This window comes from Astyanax mexicanus, chromosome 22, assembly GCF_023375975.1.
Source record: "Astyanax mexicanus isolate ESR-SI-001 chromosome 22, AstMex3_surface, whole genome shotgun sequence".
NCBI classification, from domain to species: Eukaryota; Metazoa; Chordata; class Actinopteri; order Characiformes; family Acestrorhamphidae; genus Astyanax; species Astyanax mexicanus.
Genome location: NC_064429.1, coordinates 7,646,097 through 7,658,143, shown reverse-complemented (window position 1 = coordinate 7,658,143; position 12,047 = coordinate 7,646,097). Strand labels below are relative to the sequence as shown.

General features: G+C 39.6%; 1 protein-coding gene across 2 annotated transcripts in view; it reads right to left on the bottom strand.

Annotated features, from left to right (window-relative positions):
- trpm6 (transient receptor potential cation channel, subfamily M, member 6) overlaps positions 1-12,047 on the bottom strand; it is a 75,016-nt gene that overhangs the window by 46,140 nt on the left and 16,829 nt on the right. For both annotated transcript variants that reach the window (XM_049470395.1, XM_049470394.1), the window contains exons 5-10: positions 10,968-11,181; positions 7,844-7,968; positions 6,632-6,803; positions 5,318-5,492; positions 3,837-3,960; positions 53-125 (exon numbers count right to left, since the gene is read on the bottom strand). In XM_049470395.1, the coding sequence (XP_049326352.1) occupies positions 53-125; positions 3,837-3,960; positions 5,318-5,492; positions 6,632-6,803; positions 7,844-7,968; positions 10,968-11,181 (883 nt within the window). The remainder of the gene's footprint in view (positions 1-52; positions 126-3,836; positions 3,961-5,317; positions 5,493-6,631; positions 6,804-7,843; positions 7,969-10,967; positions 11,182-12,047) is intronic.

Here is a 12,047-nt window from a genome sequence, read left to right as displayed (position 1 = left end):
GTGAGATATTGCAGTTTACAGAATGAAATGTGCTCTTATCTACCTACTGTACCTTTTAGTGAAGCTTTTAAAATGGCCACATCAGCTTCCAGGTGATCCTCTGATTCTGAGTCAAAAACGGTGATCTGAAACGAAAGCCAGTGTTAAATTACCTAAAAATATGCTTTTCACACAGTGGATCAACACCAGCAGATGACATGTTTCTCCAAACCATCACTGATCATCAGTAAATTTTACATTTCAATTATAAATCAAGGGATCAGAGTCTGGAGGAAGAGCGGAGAGACACACAGTCCAAACTGCTCGAGGTCTAGTGTGAAGTTTCCACCAATCAGTGATGGTTTGGATAAAGAGACATGCCATCTGCTGTTGTTGATCCACTGTGTTTTATTATCAAGTCTAAAGTCAAAATCTTACAGCACTTCATGCTTCCCTCTGCTACTGAAGACTTTTATAGAGATGTGGATTTCATTTTCCAGCAGGACTTTGAACACTGCCCACACTGCCAAAAGTACCAATTGGTCTTCTATAAAATTTAAATTTTCTGAGACACTGATTTTTGGGTTTTCATTGGCTGTAAGTCATAATTATCAACAATAAAAGAAATAAAAGCTTAAAATAGATCACTCTGTGTTTAATACATCTATATAATATATTTTTTGACCTAAATTACTGAAATAATTAACTTTTTAAAGATATACACTTTACATTGAGCAACTGAAAAGTTATATATGCTGCTGTGTAATGTAATCAGTGCAGATAAACTGCCTTGTATTCTTTTATGTATTTATGTATAATCAGAACCGGAGATGTAGAAGATCCACAGTGTTTACTTTCACCACACACACACTCTCCCACACACACACACACACACACACACACACACACACACACAGATCCATATCTTCGACACCGGGGGCAGCAGCTATTTAACCAACAAACAAAGACACAGCGTAGACAGAAAGACAGAGATAAAGGAGGAGATAAAGTGGAGCAGATCGGAGGTGATGAGGTCAGAACACTTGTAGAGATAAGAGTGGTGTTCTCTGTCACACAACACAGCATGGTTTATTGCTTCCTCGTTGGGGCCTTTTAAATACGTTTGATGGCTCAGCTATACTACAAGCTTGATCAGCTTAAACAGCTCTGTAAAAAAGCACTGTTAAAATTATTATTATATATTTAAAAAGCATTTGTAAAAACTTTAGCAAGAATTAAACATGAATATCAAAAAACCTTTCTCTAACACTCTTACCAACACTTATGTGACATTTAAAAGCATGTTTTCTCTCACAAAAGTCTTTATTTTAAAGAAATGCTTGATTGCATGTTCAAATAATTGATAATATCGATTGATAATAAATCATTACATATGCATGCACATTGTATTTTTCTAAAAGATGCTAAGCCATTTTATCTTATCAAAAAGACCCAAACCTGAAATTGATCAAACAAATGAATAAATGATGTTAAAAAGTAGTTTACACTAGTAGTAAATCAGGGGACAAAACTCATTCCTGTTACTGGAACTCACTCCTGTTACTGTCACTCATTCCTGTTGTATTTGGTTTGTAAGCGCTGCATCATTGCTAGGTTACCTGTATGTGGTGGAGTAATACATTAAGAGCTTCAGTTACGGTGCATTACTGGCTGATAATATCACTCATAAAACTCCTCTCAGCCAATCACATTGCAGAGTCAGAACTAACTGTGGTATAATTCAGGATAAAATACCGTTACACTATGACGTTTGGCATGTCAGTGTACTCATGTATCCATCAGAGAGGAGGTGCAGCGGCTGACAGACTGGTGTACAGTCAACAACCTTCACCTGAATGTGGACAAGACAAAGGAAATGGTTGTTGACTTCAGGAGAGCACAACACACCCACTCTCCACTCAACATCGACGGGTCCTCTGTGGAGATTGTTAAGAGCACCAAGTTCCTTGGTGTCCACTTAGCAGATAACCTCACCTGGACCCTGAACACCAGCTCTACAGCCAAGAAAGCCCAGCAGCGTCTCTACTTCCTCCGGAAGCTGAGAAAGGCCCGTCTCCCTCCACCCATCCTCACACTCTTCTATAGAGGGACCATTGAGAGCATCCTGAGCAGCTGCATCACTGCCTGGTTTGGGACCTGCACCGTCTCTGACCGCAAGACCCTCCAGCGTATTGTGAGGACAGCTGAGAGGATCATTGGCATCTCTCTCCCCTCCATCACGGACATTTACACCACCCGCAGCATCCGCAAAGCAACCAGCATTGTGAATGACCACACCCATCCCTCACACGAACTATTCTCCCTCCTGCCTTCGGGAAGGAGGTACCGCAGCATCCGGTCCAGCACGACCAGATTCTGCAACAGCTTCTACCCCCAAGCCATCAGACTCCTCAACTGCAGAGACTGAACTGATGGTTTTTCTGTACATGCACACACACTCTTACCCCACTTACCCCAGAAAATGGAAAGCACTAAAAACCCTACTACCTCACTGGACTCTATTGCACACTGTGTAATAGAGGTAATTACTACCTCACTGGTCTTTTTTGCACACGGCATAATTTGCACACTGTCTTGTTATTTATTATTCTTTGTCTGTATTGTGTTGTATTGTCTGTCTGCACTTTTGTACTGTTGCACTATTGTTCTGTCTACACTGTGTTTATGTGCACCATGGTCCTTGGAGGAACGTTGTTTCGTTTCACTGTGTACTCTGTATATAGCTGAAATGACAATAAAAACCACTTTGACTTTTGACTTTGATCTATATGTGCAGGAAGCTCATGAAACAGACACACCCAGTGAGATACCTGACACACACAGCAAGAGTTGTTTACTGGCAAACAATCCCGGGCAAGCAAAAAAAGAAAAAGGGCAGAAAAACAAAGCTGTGAAAGAAAAAGAGATCAGGTTACTGGAGTGAGGTTAAAACTCTCTTCCTACAATAAAATTTGAAACAGTAGTAGGGCCATTACAATGAATGGGACATTTTCTTGCTGTAAATCTTTAAAAATATATATATTTTTTATCTTAATCTTTTTTTAACTCTGAATATAATAAGATATGTATTTAACTATTCAAAACATGTACTGGTCAAACTCAGGAAGCTTTACTTCATTTTTACAAGGTTTTAACGTCCGGTTATTGTCGTGATTTAATTTGATAATTTTTTTAGTTGACTGACACCACTATTAATAAAATAAGTTGGTTGTATTATATATTTATTATGTTTTTTAAAAGGTGATAACATTGTGTACATTGGATAGTCCCTCCCATCTCAATCATTTATGACAAGATTTCTTATCCTGTGCGAAACACTCAATTTTACAGGCACACCGGACTATAAGACGCATTTTCAATACTATCAAAGTCTATTTTCTGGTCTATTTATTATTATAAGGCGCATTTTAAGCGGCACTTGTTGGGAACAGGGGTGTCGTCATGTTTCCCTTCTAATTCTGCAGGTCTGTAAAGTTGTAAAGCTAAGTTAAACAAAGTAAACAAAACTGTAATTCTTAAAAAAAAATCAGTTGAAGCAGTGCTGTATGTTAATCTGCACAGATTTCTCTCCTAAAAAGAAAAATAAAGTATTCTAATTGCACCTTATTGTGCGAAAAATATGATACATTACCCACTTCCCCAGGTAAAACTAATACCATCTGAAATGGTCTTTAGCTTTTGAGTTAGTTTGAAAAAGAGTGTTCAATACTTGTACATGAAAGGAAATTAAGAGCACTTAGGTACATGTTAGGTATGAATGAAGCTCAGTCTGCTGCTTTGTCACGATTTAACAGAATTTTTTAATTCATAAACTCAGCAATATGAAAGAGACTCACCGCCCCCCGGTGCTCCATGCAGTCCACGAGCATGCTGAACAGTCGACACGCCTCTGGCCTCACAACGCTGAACATGGCCTGAATCCGCAACAGGAAATCCTCCTTAATATTTACATCCAGCTTCCTATATGAAATTAAAAAATACATTAATATAATAACAAAAAATATATATAAAAATAATAATAATAATAACAATAAGTAATGCACGATTTATCCCACGTAGCTTTTTTTTTAACGGTAAGCGGGAAGACTACAGTCCAATATACTTTCCTCTAAACAGCGAAATAGCTAACTACTGCCTAGCATGGTTAGCAGGTAATGCTAATGCTGCTAGAGCAGTGTTAGTGCTAGTGCAGGGTTAGCAGTAGGCTACAATCCGATATACTCATCTCTGGACGATGAAAGAACTAACGCTTAGCGAGTCTGGGTGCTGGAGAACTAAACTGAAACTACTGTATAACTCTGTACTTCAGCAGAGTGGCTTTACTGCTCCTGACAATTTTTGGGAAAATTTAAACATTTTAAGTGTGAAAAATACGGTAATCTGAGACATGTAACCTAAAAATACAAATAGAGAACAAAGCAGTGTAAGAGCTTGTGAGTAGTTTACAGGATGGCGGGATTTCAAAGAATTATGTATCTACAGCCATTGTCTATTTTTCTTCATAAACAGCTACTATATGTGTGATCCAAAATGACTGCCAGTATTGTTTTGTTAATGCACATTAGTTAAGTGAGAAACATCTAGTCTGCACCACCTTAGTAACACCTGGATGTGGTTTGACCAGATTAGGAGAAGCTATTGGGAATTTTTTTAGGGAACTATTTCATAGCAATCTATAGCACACTGGTCAACTGTGTATCGCGCAGAGTAATTTAGGGTGTGTTGATTTTTCTGTGGTATCGTGAGGACGCCTTGCGCAGTTTAAAACACGCAAAAGACATGTACTAATTCTCTTAATTAATCATTGCTGTGTTTTGGGCATAACAAGAAATTAACCAATCAGTGTGCCAGTTGCCATTACCTTTAAAAGGCAGGTGAGCTCGTATTTTCGTATTTTAATAGCGCGGCACTTTTGTGTGTCTCAGTAGTGGATACTGACCTGCAGCTGTTATTTTATTATTTATTCTGTTTATTGTTAATGAAAAAGCTGGATTTGTGCTTTGCAGCATATTTATTTTATGTGTGAAACACATGATTGAGCAGCTGACTGTTGAATTTTGTCAGGGTTTTAGTCAGTCAGTGGCGCACCTGTATTTCCTGCCCATCAGTGTAGCTTTATTCCTAAACGATGTAATTTTAACGGGCCGGGCACAAGGCGTGAAAATAGACTGTTAACGGGGTGTAGATAGCAACAAGCATTGCGACACACCTTAAGCAGAGTGTATGATAGGGCCCCTAGTCTTGGATTATTAGGTATATTTGGCGGACAGGAACCTTTCCTTTAAAATTTTTCAGTGAAGCAGCTGCTGATGCCCACCTGTCCACAGCAGTCTGTTTGTGTATCAGAGCCAGGAGGTCTGCAGCCCGGCCGGTGCCCTCGAACACAATCACAGGGACGGGCGGAGTCCTGCTCACGTACTCCAGCACTGTAGCGAGCACAGGCGGACCCCCCTCCACCACCACACACACCACAGGAACTCTCTGAGCCAGTCCTGAGGAGAGACACATGCACACGATGTTTAATATTCTTAATTTCTTTAATGTTAATTTACAATGTAGAAAATACATTAAATAAAGAAATAAAAAAGAAAAACATGAAGGTGTACATTCTCTTTTTAATTAATATAATATTTATCAGTGTTTTACCACATCACTTGTAAAATTACAATGTTATTTAAGAGCCATATTGTCCATCCCTAGTTTATGCTGCTCTGGCAAGGCCTTGTACCATATTTTTCACACTATAAGGCGCACTGTATTATAAGGTGCATTTTATGCGACACTAGTAACTAGTAACTATCAGTAGGAACAGGGGTGTCGCCATGTTTTCCTTCTAAATTCATTTTACAGGTTTTCCTTCTAAAACCTGTAAAGCTAAGCTAAGTAAACCAAACTGTAATGCTTTAAAAAACGAGTCAGACAAGTCAAACGAGTGCTGAATAGTAACCTACACATATTTATCTCCTAAAAACTGTTTATGTAGGTGAGTAAAGCACTTCTGTTTATTTACAGTAAGCTTAGATTTACAGATTTCCACTGGAACATTAGCATTATATTATTATTAGCGGTTCATCCCATGTAGCTTGTTTTAACACAGTAAACACGCAGACTACAGTAAGATATACTCATCTCTCAACAGCAGCTAAAGAGCTAGTGCTGTGGTTAGCGGCTAATGCTAATGCTGCTCCAGCAGTGCTAGCCAGGTTTAGCAGCAGGCTACAGGCCGATAAAACTCGCCTCTGGATGGTTAAAGAGATAGCACTCAGCACGGTTAGCCGCTAATGCTAATGCTGCTCCAGCAGTGCTAGCCAGGGTTAGCAGCAGGCTACAGGCCGATAACACTCGCCTCTGGGTGGTTAAAGAGCTAATGCTTAGCATGGTTAGCTGCTAATGCTAATACTGTTGGAGAACTAAAATAAAAACTCCTGTATAATACTTCAGCTGCTTCAGTGGCTTTACTGCTTCTTAATATCTGACTGGTAAAAAGGCGCACTGACGATTTTTGGGAAAATTAAAGGATTTTAAGTGCGTCCTATAGTTTAAAAAATACAGTAATTCTATGAAGGTGCCCCTTTATACACACACATATACTGTATACAAACATGTCCACATGTCCACAGCTCACACTCACTGGGGTGGATCCTCTGCCTGTGGACGTGTCTCTCCAGTTTCTTCCTCAGGTCGAGCTGGCCTCCAGATTTACCCAGAGTCCCGTCGTCCACCAGGAGGAAGTGGGAGTGCAGGCCGTTGAGGCTGGAGCGTTTACTCAGAGGATTCCCCAGAGTCTGGTAGTGTCTCAGGACCTGAGAGAACAACACACACACAGGTCTGGTGAGATCAAGATCCACCAATTTTGCTTAGAATTGCAAGAAAAGGTTTATTAGAACGCATCAGCTTGACACAGCCAGACTTCCAAAGTTGCAGGAGTCTAATATTAAAAAAAAATATTGAGGGAAAATATGGGGAATGTCAAAATATGCTGTAAATAAACAGATTTATGTACTTACTTAAATCTGAATATATAATCTAAATATATTAAAAGTACAGTACAGTAGTTCATTTAAAGTACAATGTATCATGTAACTTTTTAAAAAGTAAATTAAATTACAACATTAAAAAAAAATGTAGTAAATTTTAAATTTGTAAGTTTGTAACACGCTAAAAATTGTAGTACAGTATTTTAAAATATATTTTTATTCCCAACGAAGTATAGTAGAAGTGTGCTACTTACAAAAGACAGAAACAAGATACTGTATTTGTAGTCCATTTTAGTACAGTTAAGTAGACTTAGGACAATTTTAGTAAGACTTTTGTACTATTTTTATACAATTAAAGTATAATACAAAAGTACAAAAAGTTGTTAAATTTTAGCACTCTATAAATATATTGATTAATAGAGTGTCTACAAGAACACTTTAGTGCACTATAGCATAATAAGGCTTAGTATATTTTAATCTACTTTTTTCTGCTAACTGCGAAAAAAACCTGGATTTTTTTAACCTTTTGGTACAATACCAGTTCTTTATCTTAGTTCTTCTATTGTTTAATGACTAATGACAGCCTGCCACAACTTCCTGTTACAGGTCTGTAAGAACAAACAATCTAAAAAAGAGCTTTAACATTCTTGAATAACCTGGACTCTGGTTCAGTTGATCTAGACTATGATGACATCTTTGATTGATTAGTTGATCTTTTATAGTCTGATCCAGACTGTGGTTCCAACCAAACTGAAATGGATTAAACAAAACAGGTATGAAATCCCTTTTAGCAGGGCTGGAGTCGTATGCTGGGTTCTGTATGGGTGTACGGTATAGTGTTAAAACAGTGAGAATAAAAAACTCACATCTCGTCCTATGAGGTCACTGTGGTTCTCAATCAGCCCCCATGGTGTGATTCCAATGATGTTCCTCTTCCTCCGCTCGTGAGTACCATAGACTTTCACAGCATCTCCAACATACATAGATACTCCTTTATAAATGACAGAGAAAATGCAACTAAAAAAACATACATACAGACACTATTCATACCACTGACTGTATAAGGGCCATTCCACCAAATGGGTGTCATTTGCTTGTTGTAACTCTTCCAAATTAAACTTATTTTTAAAAATCTTTTTTTTAACTCTGAATCTAATAACGCATATATTTAACATTTAACTATTTAAAACATGTACTGTCAAACATGCAGCTTTACTTGATTTTTTACAAGGTTTATATTTCAAAGATGATTACACAACTCATGTGGCATGTCTAAAAGCATGTTTAAAAGCATGTTTAAAAGCAACTCCACTAATTCCTTTGATTTTCTCTCATGAAAGTCGACTGCATGTTCCAGAGAACACAAAGATGGACGCTGTGTCGCCGTTCCCATTCATTCAATGAAAATGAAGCCAAAATCTTCCGCCATGTTGGCGATCCTGTAACCTGATTCTGCGCAGTAGAGACCAGAGGAGGGAGAAAGACTGTGGATAGCAGCCTACTCATTTAAATAACCCCGCCCCTGAGGGCTGCGTCGCGGTCACAGACTGAAGAGCGGGGCGGAGCGGAGCTGACGGACTGTTACTGGTCCCGCCCATAAGCAGCACTTTTACAATAACCACACCTTTTTTGAATAGAGCTGAATAACGTTTTAAAAACCGAATTCTGTGGGGATATACAAATTTGACAATATAAGCAGAGGTTACACTAGCTGCTGCATTTAAATAATGGAGGTAGAATTACAGTATATTAGAAAAAAACTTGATTGAATGTTGTCTGTTTTGCCATTGAAACCTATGGGGATGGGTGGGGTTACACAGCTTTCTGAAACCGACCTGTGGTGGCTTCACTTTTAAGAGACGATGCTCTGTCCAGCTATATACAGTCTATGGCATGTTCAAATCATTGATATTTATGACAAAAAAAAACACTTCTGTAATGGGACTCATTTCTGTTTCTGGAACTCACTCCTGTTACTGAAACTCACTCCTGTTACTTTTTATGTTTCGTGTAACAGGACTGAAAGGAACAGGAATGAGTTTTTAGCATAGAATTAGCAAAAACATTGAAATAGGCACTGGAGAGTTTCAGAGTTTAGAGGAGATAAATTAAGCTGTTTGGAAGCTGTTATTTTTAACTTTTATGCCTCAAAACTACATATATGGACAAAAGTATGACAATCAAGGGGCTCTGAGTGGTCCAGCGGGTTAAGTGCTGCCACTATGATCGGGAGATTACCGGTTCGAATCCTGTTTATGCAGCTTTGCCATTAGCTGCCAGAGCCCGGAAAGAGCACAATTGGTCTTGCTCTCTCTGGGTGGGTTGATGGCGCTCTTTTCCCTCATCACTCTAAAGGGTGATGTCGATCAACACAAGGCTGCCTCTGTGAGCTGATGTATCAAAACCGAGTCGCTTCGCTTTCCTCCAAGAGTGCCACTCGGTAATGCTGCATCAGCAGCAGTTTAAAAAGAGGCGGAGTCTGACTTCACATGTTTCAGAGGAGGCTTGTGTTAATCTTCACTCTCCTGGTGTTGGGGGGCATCACTAGTGATAGGGGGAGTCCTGATGAGTGATGTTCCATTCTGAAACGATGTAGTTGGCTCATCCTCCACTTAATGGCAGTGAACTTAAAGGCTCTGATCTTCTGAGAAAGTTTTCCACAAGCTGTTGTACTTGTACTGTGGGAACTGTCTATGGGAATCTGTATCTATTCACTCAAACAACCAGTTGTGATGTCACGTGCTGACGTTGGACGAGAAGGCCCGGCTTACAATTAACATTCCAATTAATCCCAGAGGTATTCAGTGGGTTTAAGGTCAGCGCTATGTGAAGCACACAGAGAAATCCTGGAACAGGAAAGCAACAGGAAATCTACAAACAGTTTCCCCAATACCTACATTAAAGATATTAGATTCTGTTAATTAACATACAGTGTATTACAAAAGTGAGTATACCCCTCACATTTCTGCAGATATTTAAGTATATTTTTTCATGGGAAACACTGACACAATGATACTTTTTTTTACACAATTAAAAAAGACGTCTGTGTGCATCAGATATAACAGTGTTAATTTATTCTTCCCTCAAAATAACTCAATATACAGCCATTAATGTCTAAACCACCAGCAACAAAAGTGAGAACACCCCTAAGACACCACACCCCTAAACGTCCAAATTGAGCACTGCTTGTCATTTTCCCTCCAAAATGTCATCTGACTCGTTAGTGTTACTAGGTGCATAGGGAGCAGGTGTGTTCAGTTTTGTAGTACAGCTCTCACACTCTCTCATACTGGTCACTGAAAGCTCCAACATGGCACCTCATGACAAAGAACTCTCTGAGGATCTTAAAAGACAAATTGTTGCACTACATGAAGATGACCAAGGCTACAAGAAGATTGCCAACACCCTGAAACTGAGCTGCACTCAGAACAGACCTTGCTTTGGTCGTCCAAAGAAGCTGAGTGCACATGCTCAGCGTCACGTCCAAATGCTTCTTGAAAGTCTTTGAAAGGTATACACAGGAGTGCTGCCAGCATTACTGCAAAGATTGAAGAGGTGGGAGGATCAACCTGTCAGTGCTCAGACCATACACAGCACACTACTTCAAACTGGCCTGCATGGCTGTCACTCCAGAAGGGGGCCTCTTCTGAAGTCTGTACACAAGAAAGCCAGCCAACAGTTTGCTCGAACAGTCTTAAATATCCACCAGCTCTATGATATTGTCATGGAAGAGTGGAAAATCATTCCAGTGGCAACCTGTGAAGCTCTGGTAAACACCATGCTGGTGGTTTAGACATCAATTGCTGTATATTGAGTTATTTTGAGGAAAGAATAAATTTACAGTGTTATATAAGCTGCACACAGACTACTTTTCATTGTGTCAAAGTGTCATTTTGTCAGTGTTGTCTCATGAAAAGATATACTTAAATATCTGCAGAAATGTGAGGGGTGTACTCACTTTTGTGATACACTGTACATACGTATACACACCTGTATTGAAGCCATCTGTTAAGATCCAGGCGCCTGAAGTCTCGGCAGCTCTGATGAGACCCTTGCTGAAGGCCTGGCCCACTCTCGGGTGCAGGGGGAAGTTCTCGGTCCCTCCATGCACGGATATAACCAGCTTGGGCTGAACCATGTTCCACTCTCTCAGCATCAAACACAGCAGCTGCTCTGGCTTAGAGTCACAGGAAAGGCGCACAAACTGTGGGCAAAATAACAGCACCATAAAATGCAGTACCATCTGTAGAGAACAAGGTAGGGAAATTTTTATTTTTTAAAACTATTTAAGACCATTTCTATACCATTTGAAGACAAAATGAACAACACACAACTAACAATAATGAACATTATTATCGTAAAAACATGTCGCCCAAGAAGTCTCTTGGTGCCAAAACCAGAGACTGTAAAAAAGATGGACGCCGCGTCGCAGTTCCCATTCATTCAATGAAAATGAAGCCAAAATCTTCCGCCATGTTGGCGATCCTAAAACCCGAGTCTGTAGAGCGCACTAGAGACCAGAGGAGGGAGAAAGACTGTGAAGAGACAGCCTACTCATTTAAATAACCTGAGGGCTGCCTTCACAGAGCTATACACAGTCTATGGTCCCACCCATACAGTCATTGGTCCCACCCCGGCTAGAGGTGTAACCCAGACCTTTTACACACCAATAACCACACCTTTTGAATATAGAGCTGAATAACGTTTTTAAAAAATTAATTCTGTGGGGATATAAAAATTTGACAGTATAAGCAGAGGTTACACTAGCTGCTGCATTTAAATAATGAGGTAGAATTACAGTATATTGGAAAAAAATGTGATTGAAAGTTGTATGTTTTTCCATTGAAACCTACAGTATGGGGGTGGGTGGGGCTAAACAGCTTTCTGCAACCGAACAGCAGGGGGCGTCCGACCTGTGGTGGCTTCACTTTTGAGAGACGATGCTCTGTCCAGCTATACACAGTCTATGGCCAACACAACAATTTACAGCTCACTACATCAAAAACTCAGGAACTTATCGGAACATCGTTTGTTCACACTCATGCTTTCCGGTAGACGCTATAGGTCCAG